Genomic DNA, 19,903 nt, shown 5'->3' on the forward strand with positions numbered 1-19,903 from the left:
ACCGAGAGGGCCTCCAAACGTGGGGCGCGCTAACCTCTACGCCACTGGAGCACGCCCCAATAGCTGAAATTTTTGATGGGGCATTACGGCCATAATAAGAAAAATATAAAAAAGTATGAAATTACCAGAGTAAAATCAAGAAAGTCATAATATGAGAAAAATGTCAAAATTATGACTTTGTTCTCAGAAGTAATTTACAGGTAACTTTTGAGCAAAATACAGAAGTCTCTTTAAGTCAATAATTACATAATATTAATGAAAAAGTTCTAGTTCGACTGGTAAATTATTTAACTTCTAACAACAAATGTCTTGTTATAAGTGAAATAATATGCAAGTGGAACTAATATTTTTTTAAATCAACATTAAGTAATTATTGACTTATAATAATAAGCTCCTATATTTTGCAGAGAAGTCCCTTGTAAGTTAGTTTTGTTTAATTTAAACTAAGATATTTGCACCACAAACTGGAAAATACTTGGTAATATCTGAGTTTTTTGCAGTTTGTTACTGTGAAATGTTGCCTCTGCTGACCAGAAATTGAGCTGTTATTGTGTCATGAAAGAAATTAATCAAACAGCAAAGGTCTTCAGTCAGAGGCCTCCTCAGATTTGTTGCTTGACTGACTGCTACAGGAGATCAGTTAGTTTCTTTCTGGGATAAATAATGTATTTTTAATTGAGTTTATCAGAATTTTTACCATAATAGTGACCGCATGGTGCTGAAATAGCAGTAAATATTTCAGCAGGAAAAGAAAAATCTACTTTTTAAGTTGTATAGCTAATAAAGTATATTTTTACTTGGCTGAAATGTAATACATTATTTGGAAGAAAACATGAGTCTGATTTCTAGCTTTGATTTTGAGTTATTTTCTTACTTTTAAAAGGTTCATTGTTTTGTTCTTTTTAATTAGTACCATTAATAATTTTTGTTTGTGTAAATAAGTAACAAGCATGAAATGTCTGACTCCAGATTTAAAGTCTAGAAGCTGAAAAAGGTGAACGAGGAGTTCAACATGCAGAGCTTAAATGTTGAAAGTGGAAATTACAAATTAAATATTAATAAGTTAGGTTGCCCTTGTCGCCTTCGCTGACAGATTGCACATCATGAAATTCTCCCCAGTGGCTTTGCGGAGGCCCATGGGCATTCACTATCACTTGCATTACATCACATGAATATATTTCAATTGCAATGAGATGCAGAACCAGGAGCGTCAGTCGACACACAGAAACACTGTTTTCTGAAAGCCACGCCTTAAAGGAGTGATGAACTGTTTTCACACCATTATTTACCTCTAATGTTGTTAAAAATCATTCATTTGTGAGATTCTTATGAAAATTTTAAACACTTTCCGTTGAAAATATCTGCCTGCATCTATCACTGACATGAGACTTGATTTATAAAAATGTCTTTTAGTCACTGAACAATAAAAATAAGGAAGAGGTCAGATTGTATGAGGTGACATTTATAAAGTTACACAGTCAAAAATTAACCATAGAGAAATAGATGGGAAGCAATTTTTTTAAAAGTCATATTTCTAATTTATTTATAAATGTCACAGTTTCAAACTAAATATTTACATCCAAATCAAATATTTAACTAAGGCTAACTAAGTATTTAGTGAAATACTTAGTTAGCCACCTAACTGGCTAACTAAATAGCCAGTCAATATTTAGTTAGCTGGCTAACAAAACTGCTAAATTATTAGCTAATAAAATGAATTTAGCTTCAAGCTAAATATTTAATTTGATGGTAAATATTTACCTCTAAACTAAATATTTAGCTTGAAAATTCTTCCTTTTATGACAAGCTAAATGACCCACATTATTGATCATTTTTGATTGTGTATCTTTGCAAGGTGAACCCCAAAGATTTGGCTCCAATCTCTGCATTAGAAACCCAAACAAAAACAAATCTGAGGAAGTAGAGGCAGGAAAATATATTTAAATAGAACAACCCAGATAGATGTGATCACTTACACCGAGTAGCCTGTGGTAAGTTTTAAACAAACCGATACCCATTATGGAGTAAACACAGAGCTACACTGCTCTTATGCTAACAGCTAATTCAGAACATCCGCAAATATGCTGGGCAACATCTAGTATTGTACATGAGGCTATTAGAAATAATTAGGTCTAAAAAGACAAAAACACCTTTATTATTATTCATCAGTGTTTTTGTAATAAACTCACCTATGAAGTCATTGGACTTTCCCAGGTCGTAGTCCCAGACTGTGACTTCTAGTGTCTTAGAAGCTAACTCTGTGAAGGAGATTTCATAGAAGAACTCCTGGGGAGAAGAAAGAGGTCAGAAGGTCACACAATATTCTTTAAAATTAGGTGGAAGATGAAAAGAAACAAACTCTGAAATCAAACACGCCTGTCACAGTTACACACACAAACATGGAGGTTACCTCGTTAAACTCTGGGTTGAGAGTCTTTTTTATGACGGCTGTTTTGTGTTTGGATTTCTTCTGAACATCTGGCTTCAGGTACCTGAAACAGACAAACATGACAACAAAACATGACTGATCCTTAAGATTCAGCAGGAAAGTGCAAAGATAGGTTTAGCATAAATCCAGACACATTTCCAGGAACACAGAGCAGAACAGTTACTCAACTATTCAACATTTCTCTTGTATTAGCTTAGCTTTATTGTTAACTGAATTAGCACCTCTTGCACTAGCCTTGCTACTATATTAGATATGTTAGACAAACAGCAGTAAATGGTCAATTTACCATCTTATTTAATCTTTTATTAGATTAGCTATTTTACATTTCATTTTGCAATCACTTGGTTTTTATATTAACAGTGTAAGCTTCTCTTGTTTTAGCTTTATTAGCTAATTATAATGCACATAATTAGCTTTGTTATAATTATTACCATTATCATTGCTAAATGAATGCATCAATTTAGCTGTTACATTAGTTAATCTTGCAATAGCACTGCGAAATGCTGTACTATCTCTCAAATTAGCCCAACTCTTACAATAGCCACATTAGCTTCTCTTTTATAAGATTAGCTAATATATTAGCTACATTAGCTCTTTTACTTAAATTTAAAGATTGTATTACATATATTACCTCCTTTTTACATATATCTAGCTATTGTACTAGCTACACTATCTAATTTTACATAATTTTAGCTATTGCATTTTATCTATCTCAACCTAATCCTATAGTATATTAACTATTATAAATTTATTAGCTTACATATTTATTATGTTACTTTTATCATGGGGATAAATGTCTTGTTATAAGTGAAATATTCTACCAGCTGAACTAGAACTTTTTCATCAATATTAAGGAATTAATTTAAAACAAGCTCTGATGTCTTGCTGAAATGTTGCCTGTAAGTTAATTTTGTCTTATTTCACTACTAATTGTATATTTGCAGTAGGAGCTAGAAGTGTTTTTTGCAGTGTGGGTAGAATATTCCTGCGACAGACTGGCGACCTGTCCAGGGTGAACCACGCGTCTCGCCCGGAACGTTAGCTGGGGATTGGCACCAGCAACCCTCCCGACCCCATTAGGGACAAGGAGTGTATAGAAAATGGATGGATGGATGCGTAGAGTATTCAAAAACTTTAAGCAAGAAAGAGTAGCAGCACTTCATAAATTTAAATTACTCAAGTAAAAGTAAAAAGTACAGCGTAGTAAAAATAATTCTAAAAGTTTTTGTTGTTTTTTTTCCAAAAAGTTTCTCAAGTAACTATAACTAGTTACATTAAGACTTTATTTGAAGGGTTGTGCATAAGACTGAATGTTTATGACTGCAGTCATAAAGCATCATTTGGTGAGTAATGACCATTTTAATGCAAAATTCACATTAAAAGTCAATTAAAAGTGTTAACGTTGCACATCCCTTCAAATAAAGTGCTATCATAGTTACTACCCAACTCTGTTTAACAAACCAACTCTAAAAAACCCCAATCTAAATTAACTCAGCGTGTTAAATAGTAAAGAAAAACCAACTCTTTTCTCAGATAGCTCAGCAACACAGCACAGACTGGCAAACAGCAGCAGCGTTCGCAGGCTGTCATTAAATTTGTAGGATATTTTTGAGCCAGCTGGAAGGAGAATGGCAAAAAATCACTATTCACATTTGCTTTCCACCCACCACCCACAGCTCAGGATGCGTATGTTCCCACACGCTCTCAGACACAACAAAGCATCTGGGAAGAAGCTCCCGCCAAAGGCCAAAGATGTGAGCATGCATGTAAAGCGAAGCGCAGGTGCATGATGGGACGAACGGCGTATCAGATGGGTGAGAGAAGAATGAGTGGGTTTGGGTGATGCTGAGAAGATGGTGAGACAACTTGATGAGAAAGAAGAAAAATAGAGAAAACGGCAAAGCAAACTGCAGTCCTGTCCACTGTAAGATATCAGGAATTAGACATTTTGATATTTTAATCTTGTTTGTGTAAAACCAGCTAAAAAGATAAAACAAAAATTTTACTGTCTAAATACAAACGTCGGTTTGTAGTTCTTTTCTTTCCTTCTTATTTATTACCTTTTATCAAATAACAAAACCATTTTAGAGGAGTTAAGAGTTAACTTTTCAATGACTGATAGATGTAAGAAATTAGCTATTCTTCCATTAGCTAACTTCTTATATTAGCAACATTTCAGTCACTTTAGCTTGGCTAATATGTTAGGTATATTAGCTTTTATGTTAGCTGCTACTATATAATATTTTTCTATTTTATAACTTATCCTTTAGCATTAACTCAATGTTTATATTAGCTGCGTTAGCTTCTATGCTTGCAACTTCATTAGTTTCTCTTGCATGAAGTTAGCTATTATATTAGCCAGTCCATCGGTAGCACAGTAGCATACAGGAGCCACATTTGGTTCTCTTTCATTTACAAAAGTGTAGCTAATGTATTAGCCACGTTAGCTCTTCTATATAAATGTAGCTATTGCTTAATCTATATTAGCTGTTTTTACTTAAATGTAAGTATTGTATGTGTTACATTAGCTTGTCTTATATTATCCTAGTGGTTGTTTTACTCACACAGAATGAATAAAATATCCATCTATCTATCGCAGCCCAAAACATACTGTATATTAGCAATGGGAATGGTGCCATAAAATATAGAATTGACATATATTAGCGTTAAATTTTATACTAGCCACAAAAGCTTCCCCCACATTAGCTTAGCTATATTAGCTTCCTTTAAAATATTATTGATAAATTTTTGCCAGGAAGAGTTAAAAGCTGGTTGTAATGTTGTAATTCAGACCGAAATGTCTGCAGTAACTCTTATTTTCTTTGTAAAATTAAAACGTTCTAGACAGAAACAACTTTAATTTAAGCAAAAAAAAAAAAAAAATTTACCTTTGAAGCATGCTATTGCTTTGCTCTAAACTCTTTTACTCATGTCAACAACAACCTCAAAGCCACAGCAGCAATCACCAGCCAGTGACAACACAAAGGGATTTTACATCTCATTCGTTCACATTCTGTCAAGTTGCATAATTCAGCTGAAGGACCTTCCTGCCCTCCCTGGTGGAGCCACTGACACACAGACAGAGACACACAGCAACGCTTTCCTGTCGTCAGTGAGTAATGAAGCTCCAGACGACCTCATGACACTAGCAGTATCTCTATAATCTGATTCCCCTTCTGTGGTAAAACACATCCCAAAGATGATACTCTGAGCTGGAGATCAGCACATTTTTTAAGACGCCACAATGACATCTTTAAATATGAGTTACATACATTATAAAATAGCTTCCATGTACGAAATGATAACTTGTCACCATTATCCTCAGTGGAGTTCACTCAGATCCTAAAAAATGGCCACAAAATGTTATCTAGCGTCTTGCAAAGGCCTCATAAGACCAAAAATAAGAGGCAATAACACAGAGCAGGCTGGAGAGTTCATCCTGAAATAGGTGTGAACTGTCAGAGCATCAATCTATGCTGGACGTCTGGTATGCAACACCTAAAACCCCAGACGGGCAAAATAATTTGGTTGATTTAGACTCATTTATGTAAACGGCCACCACAGAAACATCTAGATCCAGGTGGTTTTATTAAAACCAGAAAGAATTATTGTTCAGATTCTGTTTTCATCTTGTCTATCAGCAGCAGCTGGGATTATGAGACATTAAGCAGTCAGTTCGTGAACATGTTGAGCGCAGGGGAGTTGGGCAAGTGCAAAGACCTGACAAATGCCAAATGGTGAGCCAGATGACTGGCTGGGCCATCTCTGAGAGAAAACGGATTTTGGGTTTCTTCCAGGCAACAGCTCGTCACAACGGTGAACCGAGAGGGAATATTTATCAAAAACTAGCAAAGTTTAACCAGAAACTGGTTGTGCCAGAATGTATTGATAAATCCCATTAATAAACAACTAAAATATCAATAAATATCTGTTTTTGCATTTAATAAGTACTTCTTAAAATTAAAATAAAATATTGAATATCTATTGAATATGTTTTTACATTCATCAGTTCCTCCAGGTTTTCACAATTGTTTTTGTGATTTTTTTGTAATAAAAATAAAATATTTTGTGGTTCTAATTTTGAATTATTGACAATAAATGTGACTTTTTATTACTCGCTGTATTGATTATGGATTATAACTTGAGATCAAGTAAGGCTGAGGAAGCATAGTAGAAGAAGTAAGAAACACTGCCACCTGGAGGTGGGAGTTGGCATCACTTAAACTTCATGGTTTTTCTAGTTTTTGCAGAGAATCTGCAATAAACTGTACGATGGAGTATTAGGGCAATACTAAGAAAAAATTCAAAAATAAAATTAGAAGAATAAAGTTATACAAGAATAAAGTTTATATAATATGAGAATAAAGTTATAATATTACAAGAATAAAGTTGTGATAATAAACTTGAAATAATGTGAGATTAAAGTCAGTATTGTGATAAAATGTCCTAATATTGCAAGAATAAAAGTCTTAATAATATGAGAATTATAATCGTAGTATTAACATAGTAAAGTTGAAATATTACAAGAAGTTGTACGAGAATGAAGTCGTAATAGTAGAATTATATATTATATTCTCCTGTCATCTTGACTTTACTCTTGTACAACTTTATTCCCTTAATTTTATTGTTTTTATTTTCTTAACACACTTAAATCACATTTATGCATCAGCCCAAAAAATGTGAGCATTTGTCCATTTAGCACAAATTTACAAAAACTGGAGGGATTGACTGAAGTCATTTGGCAGCATACAGGTAACTTTGCTTTGATCCAGCTGGTTTTGATGCAAACAATATGTGTCCCTTTGGAGCCTAGAGGACCACATAAAAAGCTAAGGCGGGCCGAATTTAGCCCCCGGACCTTGAGTTTGACACACGTGACGTAGAGAATAAAAATCGTGTGGCAGTAACACAGTTTCAGTCTCAGCTTTAGCTCACGTTTTGACGTAGGGGTCGGAGAAGCCGTTGACGTCCATGGCTGCCAGGTGGGCGCAGCGCTTGACGCCCACGCAGAGCCCACCCCGAGCTCTCTCCTTGGCCTCGCCCTTCAAGTCGCCGTCACCGTTTGGGGGCAGGAACTGGAGGCAGAGCAGCAAACGGCCCCTTTCCTCCAGACTTCTCTGCTGCTCCATCTCCCACTGAAGGACAGGAAAGGACGAGATCTGTGTGCTGCACGTGGACAGAGCGACTCGTGTTTATGTAAATACTCAGCATGCAAAGCAACGTTTGTGTTCATATCAGAGGTGGGCAGAGTACGCAAAAATGTACTCAAGTAAGAGTAGAGATACTTCAAAATAAAGTTACTCAAGTAAAAGAAAAAATTACAGTGTAGTCAGATTACTCCTAAAAGTAATCTTTAGAAACAAATAAGTTTTATTTTATTTGTAGATTTTGTAGACTTCATAAAGTCTCTGGCATATCTATATAAAATTAATTAACTTTTGGAGTTTTAAGTTAGCTAGAAATACCAAATTATTTACAAGTAACCAGGAATATAAAATTTTTGAGTTTTTAATTTTAGTTTTATGACTTTTTGTTCGTCTAATTTAGAAAGGTTTAATGTATTTGCTATTTTGTATCAGTTATTATTAATTAAATGTTGTTCAGCTGTTATTAGTTGTAGTAGTTTTTTTTCATACTTTGGTAAATTTTTCGGTGCAAAATTCAAATAGGCCAAATTATTATATTGTGATTGTGTATAAACACATCGATAGGGTAATGAATACTCAACATTAGATACCAATCGATCATAGTTGAACAACCAACTGACTCTGGCATTTTCCCCCAACTTTTTCTGTCGCCATTTTGTGAACTAGCGTAAGCGCCACCAGGAAGATTATGGCGTGCCGTAATTTGCCAACAGTTAACATAAACTGCTTGTTTGGGGATAAAAAATGTAATTTCAAATCATTGTTAGTTATAGTTTTCCCCATTAATTACCGTTTAACTTTTTTTCAGTTAATGAATATGTTTTCTCTATTTTGGTTTTAGCTAACAACCTTGGTCTGAACAATAATTATGTTTTTCAGATCTCTATTCTTTAACTTTCATCCTACAGTGGCCCTAACGAGCAAACTACTTCAACAAATCACTAAGCACAACTACAAATTTAAAAACACAACATTAACGAAGCACAATTACAAATTGGCTTAATTTTTTTCTCTGGGTAACAGCAAACTGTTGCCAAAGCTTCGTCTGAAAACACGTGGCCCGACAGGGCAGATTCAAAGAGACACATAAAAGAAATAGGCAGAAAAAGAGAGAGAGAAGATGTTCTCTAGGGCCCATGACTCACCAAACTACAGCCTTCAGCTTACATATATGTACGTTATTTATAGAAGAGATGCATGTTTTGGATCACTGCCGGTGGATGATTTTTTTACCCGCTCTCTGCTCGTCCTTTGGTGATATTACAAATAGAGCTGAACATTAAATGTATATCACAACAAAACATGATCAGTATCAATGGATAACACGTCTGATTAAATATTCAATATGTACAATATTCACTGGATATGAGCTTAACTCGCTCACTCTTTGGTTACCTAGCAACATAAGTTCCCCCCCAACTTTGGTTACCTAGCAACGACCTGTTGAGTAACTGGCAGCTGCAGTTTAAAGTTCCACCACTTTACCTCATAACTACTTAAAAATAATTTAAAAAAGAAAAACAACGGTGTAGAGTGAAAGGTGGATATAACAGGAGAGGTCAGGCCACCAGTCTGGTAGTATTTCAGATATTTAAAACAGAAAACTAATCAATAATTATTGACATTGACTGATATCGTGCTAAGCTTTTCAGTTACAACGTCCAGCTCTAATACATAGTTCCAACTTCACACAAGTCTGAACTGGAAGTGATCCGCGCCATCTTAGTAGGCAAGTGTGCAGACCCATGGCTTCAAGACCAACAACAATAAAATATGTGAAAACATTTAACCAATGTCTGAGGGAAAGATACATGAACAAAATGGCTGCTGTCAAAATTTACCCGTCTGAGATGGAGAATGGAAAATATGCCAGACGATGTGGACAAGCTGCCTACGATCTCATACTACAATATAATTACTTACCTAGTGATTACAAAGAGTGACTACATTTGTAAAGGACGTACAAACTGAGTGAATAACAAGCTTCTAGTGACTGGGAAAGCATAGTAATACACAGTTTACGTGTCTGTCTTAGCTAGCAGATAAAAGCTACATTAGCTAAGCAAACTTTGCTAGTTTGGCACTAAGTACTACAGTAAATATCACTGATATTTATCTTATTACACAGAGGCGGGTGTAGTACTCAAAATTTGTGATCGAGTAATAATTGTGATGCACTTTTATTGTTTATAACTTGGATAGGATCGAGGCGAGAGCTAGTTCTAAGCTTGTGGCTTGTTTACTGTTGTCATAGGAACTCTATAGCAACTGCCTCCCAAGATGGCTGTCAGTTACAAAGTTCACAGACATGAGATGTGACACGAGAACTACCAGTATGAATTACATCAGTCTGTCTTTTGTATCTCTAAATCCCTCATTAAGTTTTATCTGTAAAGGATGAGGCGGTCGATCAATATGCAACACGTCAGTCCGCGTCCCCGCAGTCCACCGCTTCCCTCATCATAATCCATTCCCTCTTTCTTTCTGAGGGAGCCACCGCCGCCGCTGCCAGCGGCCTGTCCGCCATCTGTCAACTCTTCGGTGAGTTGTGAGCTTTAGAAACTCGCAATTAGAGAGGATGACTTGCACCAGGTAGCTGGTAGAACAACGGCGCAGACCTTCACAGATCGATAGAGAGCGACTCATTAGGCGGGTGAAAAACAAACAAGGAGCCAGCTGGAAACCGTGAGAAATGAACAGGAAGGAGGGAGGATTTGTTGGGTGCAAGACGGGAGAAGAACATGAATCTCAGCAGACAAATGAAGTAACCTTGAATCTGGTAGAAGATGTAAAGTTTATCTTGAGTTGATTAATGAGGCTGACGGGATTTCACGGTGCTGGTTTGAGCTCGGTTATTAAATCCTAACAAAAGATTTCATTGGCTCATTAGTGGAGTTTGCGTCAGCTGCTTAAATTTGGATGAAGATTGATCCTGTAATTTCATCTTCACCCAGAGCTAAACCTAAGGGTACAATCCTGCTAATGAACCTGTTCCAGTCCACCAATCCAGAGCTTTGTTCAGCGCCTGAGGCCAAACCTTCACTCCAGCTTTTCACCAATCAGCTTCTGAATTGATTTTGTCTCATTTGGAGCTGCAGGGTTCAATATATCAGTTTTTTCTTTGATGTGTCTGGAAACAATGATCATTTGAGGCAAAGTAAAGAAAAATAGTCTTCTTTATACCATCTACCATCGTTTTGAGATTTTATTAAAGCATATAAACCGTTCTTCAGGAGCTAGTTATACAAATCGGTCAAAATTATGCAAAGAGGCTTAAATATGCACATACACACCCATTAATATATGGTTTAATGTCACTTAGCAAGTTGCACCTTGACCATAGGCTTTTTTGTAGTTACCAGGAAGCTGCTTCTATAATTCTGGATGAATATTTAAGTGCTACTTTTCACAAAAATGATCTTAATCTTATTGGTTCCCTGCTACAGGCGTAGCATAAAAGGCAAACTGTTAGCCTTCTATGCTGATTCAAATACAAGTTTTGATGTCAGTTTGGATTCATTGTTCTGTAAAAACTCCTAATTGTGTCACAGTTTCACTCTTCTGACCCAATCCATCTGTTCAAATGGTTGGGTTTCTTCCACAGACCAGATTATCCCACAGAGCTTCAATTGATCAGAGGTTTCTGCCCTTTCAGAAGCTAAATCTTAGCCACTTTTTATGCAGTGTCTGGTTTTGTATATGGGCTACAACTACCATGTTGTTTAACTCTATTCAGTATGAAAACACTTAAGCTAAAATGCTAACATTAACAGCTGCTACCAGAAGCATGTCTCTTTTTGTACAGTGTCTGCTTTCTCTTGCATAGTCATTAAAAATGGTAGAGAAAATCTTAATGTGGTTCAGAGTTTGAGTCCAAACCGTCTCGCTGGAAGACATTCTCTTCCTTCAGCAGTCGTTCTGGCTGGAGCTGGAACTCACTGCTGGCTCGTCCTAAAGTCTCATGCTTGGTTTGTTTTGACATCTTTGTGCTGCTGCTGCTGGATTATCCGCGGGGCTGTTTATTTTCAGTGCTGCTTCAAAAGGGACTCAACCTTTAAAGCAGCAACAAACCAACTGCATTCGTGACACTTTTGCTAATTTTATGAGACGTTAGATAAATGTGGATCTGATTTCAAACGCAAACTTGTTGACTTGGAAACATCCGTCAGCAGCAACATCAACTTGAACAAAATCAATAACTGACAACCCACAAACACTTTAGAGAAAAACTTTCCTTGCTAAGTTAGTGTTTTCATCATTAACTATGCATACTAAGTTTTAAGTTTTTTTCTGCAGTTGCTATGGCTGGAGGTAGTGGGGACAGTGCCTTAGAAAAGTATTAATAATACCCAGTGAGTGTATTCACAATTTGTCTTTTATAACCAGAATCATCAACAGACCAACACAAAGTAGAGAAACATTGAATGATTCAATTATTCCTTTACATCTGCACATCCATACACTTACATTTTTGCTTATTTTTCTTTGTAATAGCTCAAGTTAACTCACTTTGAATTCTTACCACAGATTCTCCATTAGCTTTGGTTCTGGACTTTGACTAGACCCTTCTAGCGCATTAATACACTTAGACCTGAATCATCCCATTATGGCTCTGATTGTTATGTGATCAGCTCAATCCATAAGTGATTTCAATCCAAAGGTGAGAATTTCTCAGATTTTTCCCACCTCAGAATTCAGACTTTTTATCTCCCAGAATTATGAATTTTCTCAAAATTCTGTCTCTAATCTCACAATTCCAACTTTTATCTCACAATTGTTTTCCCTCAGAATTACTTTTTTTTCTCAGAATTCTGAATTTAATCTAAAAATTCTGAATTTTCTCAGAATTATGACTCTAATCTCAGAATTCCAATTTTTTTCCCCTCAGAATTATGACTTTAATCCTGTGAAATCAAAACTCTTTTTTTTTTTCGAAAGGTGAAGCTAAAACTGCTATTTTAGGAATCCTGAGTGGAACATCAGTACAGACAAAAGTTTCTTTTATCTTAAAAACAAAATGTATATATGTTTTGTACACTTTTGTCTTAACTACTGCTCCTTATTTCAAGTCTGTTTACTCCGGTTAACGATTAATCTATAACTAAATCAGTTGACAATTATTTGAATAATTGATTAATCACGATTAATCATTTCAGACCTTTAGCTTAGACAAACAAACAGAGGATTATACAATGTTTCACCTCTCTGAGGTAGCAGGAGATTCCTCTCAGGGCTGTGCTCATCGCCGTCGGCGAGGGCAGCTGGGGGCAGAAAGCAAGAGAAGTGGGTAAATGTTGGGAGGGGATGAGTGATGGCGGCGCGGCAGAAGGATGAGGAGACAGGGACGGATCTATCAGTCCGGAGGCGAAGCCGCTTTTAAGAGTTAGAGGCTGAAGCGGCAGCGTCTGCCTCGCAGGATGACAGAAGGGCTTTTCTGTTTGATGGCAGAGTGGCCGCCAGCCTCAGAGGGATAATCTAATACCACATGAAGAACAAAACTGCGGCTCCATCCCACTTCGTTTCACAACACCAGCCCCCCTGCGCAGCCTTTCATTTTTTAATCCACTTGTTTCTCATCTCCACCGAGTCTCTGACGACCCCTCCTCGCCTCTCGCTCTTCCTCCTGTCCTTTCATTTTTCTGATCTCGCAGCAATCGTTTCGCGCACGTGACCTCGCTGACATTTAGCCTGCGCAAAAAGCTATTTGTTCTCCAAAGGAGGAGACACGATTCTCTCTGTTTGTAATTTTGAGGGAGGAAAAACCATGTCAGTGGGTCAGTATTACGAACTAAAACAAATCAAATAGAAAAAACATCTGCTGCTTTTTTTGGGTTGTTTACCATTTGAAGTGCATAAAAAGAAGTGGAGTGGCTCAGCTTTCCTATAAAACGTCTTTGCTGTTGTTTTAGTTCAAATTAATTGAAACTTTCTTCCCCATTTCTAATGTTTGCGTTGAATTTTCACATATGCTTTGACTCGAGTAAAGCTACGATGACATAAAGTTTGGTTCAAGTTGTTCTAAATGTTTCTCAAGTAAATGTAACTATTTATCTATGGAAGCCCATTTCTGCCATGAAAGAAAAAAAATAACAGCTCAACAGGTAGTCATAATTCTGAGTTTGAAAGTCACAAATATGATATAAAGTCATATTTTCAACTTTTGTCCATAATTTTGAGATACATATTCATAATTATGATAGGAAGTCGTAATTTTAAAAGACAGTCATAATTTTGAATTTCCAAGTCATAATTATGCGATATGGGTTTCCACAGGAGCAAGCCTCTTTAGAGGAACAACTTTCTATCTCTTTGAATCTCATAATCATGACTTCCTGTTGGGCTTTAATGTTTTTCTTTAATGACAAAAAAGGTTTTCCATAAATTACTTACTTTCCACCAGTGTAATATTGAAAAACTGAATTTTTATGGTTCTGTTAATGAACCTAATTATTACTGCGACAGACTGTCCAGGGTGAACCCGCCTCTCGCCCGGGACGCAGCTGGGGATTGGCACCAGCAACCCTCCCGACCCCATTAGGGAAGAAGAGTGTAAGAAAATGGATGGATGGATGGATCACTGTTCACTGTTTAATTTGTAAGAAATAAAATTATTCAGGTTGGAACATGAATAGTCACAAATTTTAGTAGGATGTCACACAGAAACTTAAAACTAATTGAAACCCCTCCTCCAGTCAGCTTTGGGGAACGTTCTGTGAAAAGTCCCATAAGTAATTATTTATGCCTCTGTGTGTTTTTTAACACATAAAACGGAGGATTGCAGAGGCGCCTGGGAGTCCAGTCCTGCAGCTTTCAGAGGCATCCCGAATCGGATGAACGGCTCGTTACCGGACTGAGCGGCTGCTGATGAGGGAAATCCGACACGTTATTCTGCAGAAAGACAAGAGGTTGTTCTAAAAGCTGCAGGATGTGGACACCGCTGTGTCAGTTAGTTTAAATCAGACGAGGTTTGGCTTTTTATCGATTGATCTAATTTTAGGGGTTTTTTTAGATTTAATTTTTGGGAAAAACTGCCTCTTTTGTTTTACCACCAGCGTATTTCTTGGGTTTCCATTGTTAAGAGTGACGTTAGCGCCCAAGGCCGCCATTTTGTTTAAGTTTTACAACTTCTCTCTTTTTTGGAGTTTGAATTCAAGTCAACTCTATGTCAAAATATTAAGGTCAGACTGCAAGGAAACAGTCGTATGACAATAAAGTCGAAAAAATATATATAAAAAAATATATATAAAGCCATAACGACAACAAAGTCAAAATAATACAAGAATAAAAAGTCGCAATATTACAAGAAAAAAGTCCTATGACAAAATGTTGAAATAATATGAGAGTAAAGTGGAACAATTCAAGAATAAAGTCGTAATATAAAAAAAATAAATTAAGTTAAATACGAGAATAAAGTCGTAATATTACAAAAATGAAGTTGAAATTTTATGAGAACTCCAACATTAAAAATAAAAGATTAAATGAGGAATGTTGAGCATCTGGTTATACGCGATGGTACAAGTTTTAGAGATAATTAAAACATAATTCTAAGACGTTTTTTTTCTGGTAAAACTGAATCGTTTCTCTGCTAATAGATTCTCGCCATGTACAACTAATAAAATGGACGATTGAAATAAAAGCCACTTTTTAAAAATATAAGTCATTTCTTTTTTCTAAAAAAGAAAGCGGGCAAATAGGATCTATATGTAAAAAAAATCCTTCCTCACTGAGGTATTTCAGGACGGCTGCTGGGAACATTTGTTCAGAAAACATTGGGACCCAGCGGAGCATCAAAACGGACAGATAAACGTCGATGTTTTGACCGACTCTCTCCTGGTTTGGATTTCCACTCCCCTCGTCTCTCCATGTTCACTCAGACTGTCATGAGTCACGTAGGAAGCATTAGCACACCGACCGCTACAACGTCCCTGCAGTCATTTCTCCTCCCTGCACATTAATTTCCCCATTTTCCTCCTCCTCATCCTCCTCCTCATCCTCCTGTTTTACTGCCTCTCTTCCTCACAGGAGGCGGATGCTCCAGACAGATGTTGAAGTGTTTGGTCTGGTCAGGCTTCACGCGGCGCAGGGCCACCCTCGACTCCCCGATGAACTCGTTATGTGTCAGCTTGTCTTCGTCACAAACGGACACCCTGGGAGACAGAGGCAGAGCCGGTGGGGGGAGGAGGGACAGTGACAAATGGTGAGCAAAGCATGAATAAAATCTAAGAGCATAGCTGGGTAATGAGTCAGAGGTAGAGATCTGAAAGGAGACCAATCAAGGGTGGTTTTCTGTGTGTGTGTGGAGTAAAGTTGTCAAACAAGCAACATCTTATGACATCTTTTAAAGTCGCGACAGAGATATAAGAAGGGAATGAAATCAGTGATGAAAGCCTGACCTGAATTAGAAAGGAAGCTGTCAGGAATCTCAAAGCGAAGCTTTTGGGATTTATTCAAATTACACTTTCAAAATGAATGTATTCAGACGTGATTGCATCTGCTAAACCAACACAGATTAATGCATCAGTGAGATAAAACTTTACCAGTGGAGAGCATCTATCAGTTTCCAAGTGATGATGTCGACTGTTAATTGGATTTAGTTGTGGACTTTCTTGATGCTCAATTCTACAACGGCATATTATGTTTGTTTGTTTTTTGTTTTTTAAAAAGGGAGTAAATTTCAGCCAAAAAACTCATAAGTTATGAGTTTAATGTCAGAAAAATTTTTTTTTAAACTTGGAAATTTTTGAGCTCCAAAAGTTAAAAATTTGGTAGAAGAAAGTCTGAAACTTTTAGATTAATATCAAAAATTTTTTAGGAACAAGAAAATTTCTGCGTTTCCAAAATAAAAAATTTGGTAAAAGAAATACTCTAAAAAAAAGCAAGAAAATTTCTGAGCTCCAAAAGTTGAAAACTTAGTAGCAGAAACTCAGAACCTTTGAGTAATCTCAGAAATGTTCTAGAAACAACTCCAAAATTTTTGCATTTCAAAAGTTGAAAATTTTTTAGATTCAAAAGTCAAAAATTTGGTAGAAGGAACTCTAGAAAAACAGGACCATTTCTCAGCACTAGAAGTAGAAAAAATTGTTAATGTATCTATATTTAAAAACATTAAATGGTTCCTTTAATTTCAAGCCAGGGACAGATTATGCAAAACTTGCATTTTGCACCTTTTTATTCTTCCATTTGGGTCTCAGCTGCTTCTAAAAACAGGACAAACGTTTAAAAAAGTCACCCGGAAAGTTTTTGTCAATATTTTAAAGTTTTTTGGTGTCTGGAAAATTTTCTGTTTCACAAACCTCAGTAATGTGACGTCACAACTCAGCAAGCACTGACCCTTCACCTAGTAACCTCAGCGGAACCCAGCCCGTTTCCTAGCAACCCAAGCTAAGCTCAGCCCGTTTCCTAGCAACCCAAGCAGAGTTCCACCACTGTTGGTCAGCTGTTTTTACGGCTGTATGCGGCGTAAAATGGCTGCTGGAAAAGACAAATGTTTTGTTGTTGACTTATCCAGAAATCCCTTAAAATGTCTTCATCTAAGAATGATTTTGTTCAAAAGGATGTAAAAAAACATGTTTTGTTCAATCCTAACCTGTTCAAGGAAGCGTAATTGATCACCTTTAAGAGCCACTGAGGACCCACTAGTAGCCTGAATGCTCCTGACTTTTAGATATAAGAGTGACAGCCACTCCACAGTTATGTACCACTTCACAAAAAATCCCAATAAAAAACTGTGATTGCAACGTGACAAAATGACGACTGCTCCTGCAAGCCGGTGCATGTGTTTGCATATTCTTGGAGATAATTGTCACGTTTCTTTCAGTGGGGATTCGAACAGGGTTACAAGAGGTTGAATAAATCCATATTTATGCCATAAATTCAGCAATGATCTACAAGGGTGGGAGCACTGAGGAGCGAAGGAGGTGGAAACAGGTTGTGGATGTGAGATCGTGATGTGGCTGAGAAAGAAAAGTTAAAGACAGAAGAATTAATTTAAATGTGCATCTGAACCCGAGTGCCTAAGATCACTAAGCTTCAAATTTTTATTTATAAAAATCTGTCCTTCCATCGCAGAAACGATCCAGTCACGCCTTCGATTTTCTAGTTTCTGGTTACGAAACAAAACCATCGCAGAAAGTTCAAGATAGGAGGAAAAAAATCGTACATTTAATAACAAACTGCAGGGAGAAACAGAAATAAATGAGGGTGTGAGGAGCAGATGAGAACAAAGACAGATTGAGTCAACTGGAGAAAATCAGGACAGAGCTGGGAGACGGAGTGATGAGTAATGGTGTAACAGGTCAAAGGTCAAGAGCGGGGGATGGACTCACATGTTTACCTGCATATATTTACTACATCATCTCAGCATGATGTTAACAACCTGCAAAATAAATCTTTATGAGAGAATATTACTTTAGTCAAGATTTTGCCACCAATCAAACTAAAGTCCAGTGAATTTTTCAGTGTATTGAGAATTACAAAGTTGACTTTAATCTAAAAAGTTAAATTTATTAACTCCACTTTTTACTAATTCTACTCATTTTTTACATTGTTATGATAAACAATGGATTTAAATAAGTTAAGGCCCTCTATAAATTATCTTAAAGTGATGTAACAGTGGGGATTGACGAGCAAAGTATCCCACAATGCAGCAACTAATTAAACCATTTTTTATTTGACTTATAACAAAATGTTTTAACAGTGTTACAAGTGAAATAATAATCCAGTAGAAGTAGCACTTTTTCATCCATATGAAGGAATTGTTCACTCAAAACAAGCATCTGTATCTTGCTGAAAAGTTACTTGTAAATTAGTTTTATCCTATTTCAAGTGTAATGAAATATTTGCACAAGAAATTTGACCAAAAATACTTGGTAAGATTTTGTGTTTTTGCAGTGTAAGAATCAGATTGTCATACACCAACAGAGGCTCAAGGAAAAACTTCTAGATCCTTTGGCAGATTATTTTACTTTTAGCATGGGAAAAATGTTTTGTTATAAGTGAAATAATCTGCCAGTGACTCAACATTAAGGAATTATTTATTTAAAACAAGATCCTATATCTTGCTGAGAAGTTACCTGTAGTTTAGTTTTGTCTTATTTCATGAGCACTGAGACATTTGGACTACTTGGTACTTGGTTTGATTTTGTGTTTTTGCAGTGTATTAGTGCATATCCAGGTATAATTGTTGTTAGAATCATTTAAACAGGCAGTGATAATCAATTTTAGAGGGAATCGTTTTGGATTTCGACATTTCATGGGCGGCTTCAGTCCCAGAAACGACCCGCTGTGCTAGAAAAGATGAAACTTCAAAAAGTACTTAATGTAAACAGACTTTCTTTGCAGCATTGTGCTTGTAAGTCTTTCCTTTTTTTGCTTGTCGTGTTGAGATTAAGACTTGGACTCTGGTGTTTATTCCCTCCAGTTTGGAGCCAAACGCATATTCAGTAATCTTTCCTGTGACATTTAACATTCACTGATGTTTTCTCAGAAGTCACAGTCGCCATGAACTGAAGCAGCACACTGACCCAGATTCATGCAGGGAAATCCTCACAGACAATAACAGATGATCTCTGTAATTTATTTCAAACTGGGGAATCCTTTCTGTGCAGCTTTCTCTGAAAAATCTCAAATGTTTTGGTGGACTGGAGAAATATTTCTGAACAGAAAAAAATTATAATATTCTCAGAGGATTTTAAGAATTTGTGAATCACATGTGACACTAACATATGAAAATCTCTGGTGTTTCTGCTTGTTTTCATACTAACACAGTGTAGAGCTGAGCTGTTTATTTTTTAATAATCAGAAAGCAAGATGTGCTTAACAGGAGTTATACAGAATTTGAACCAGGTGAGGCTAAAACTTAATGATTAATCAATTACTAAATTATTCGAATAACTGATTAATCACGATTAATCGCGTCAGCCTTAGCTAGAAAACACAGACACCTTCCCAAGCAGACGGTGTTGACCTGCAGCAGGTTGTGAACCTGAATGAGTCAAACTCCTGATATTTACGTGCCGGCGCCGCGGGTCGGCAGCAGCACCGGTTCCTCTAATCACCTCCGAGAGCTAACCTGTCCATCCTGCTCAGATCCGGCTCTCATGTGGACCACGGCAGAGTTTCAGCCACAGACAGAAACAATTCGCAGCTTTCGTCACCTCCAGAGGGGGGGTCAATGAGATTAAAACACCCCGCGGTGCGCAGTCTGACCTCAATCTGTCACTGCAACTTTGAAAAAGAGAAAGCAAAGAGGCAGATGGAAGGAGCGACAAAGAGAGGTGGAGATCTTCTCTGATCGCAGCGGACAGGA

General features: G+C 36.7%; 1 protein-coding gene across 3 annotated transcripts in view; it reads right to left on the bottom strand.

Moving 5' to 3' along the window:
• LOC122823532 (double C2-like domain-containing protein alpha) overlaps nucleotides 1–19,903 on the bottom strand; it is a 65,236-nt gene that overhangs the window by 2,698 nt on the left and 42,635 nt on the right. For all 3 annotated transcript variants that reach the window (XM_044103245.1, XM_044103246.1, XM_044103244.1), the window contains 5 exons: nucleotides 15,617–15,743; nucleotides 12,798–12,857; nucleotides 7,385–7,584; nucleotides 2,411–2,492; nucleotides 2,190–2,286 (listed from right to left, as the gene is read on the bottom strand). In XM_044103245.1, the coding sequence (XP_043959180.1) occupies nucleotides 2,190–2,286; nucleotides 2,411–2,492; nucleotides 7,385–7,584; nucleotides 12,798–12,857; nucleotides 15,617–15,743 (566 nt within the window). The remainder of the gene's footprint in view (nucleotides 1–2,189; nucleotides 2,287–2,410; nucleotides 2,493–7,384; nucleotides 7,585–12,797; nucleotides 12,858–15,616; nucleotides 15,744–19,903) is intronic.

Source organism: Gambusia affinis, linkage group LG20, assembly GCF_019740435.1.
Source record: "Gambusia affinis linkage group LG20, SWU_Gaff_1.0, whole genome shotgun sequence".
NCBI lineage: Eukaryota > Metazoa > Chordata > Actinopteri > Cyprinodontiformes > Poeciliidae > Gambusia > Gambusia affinis.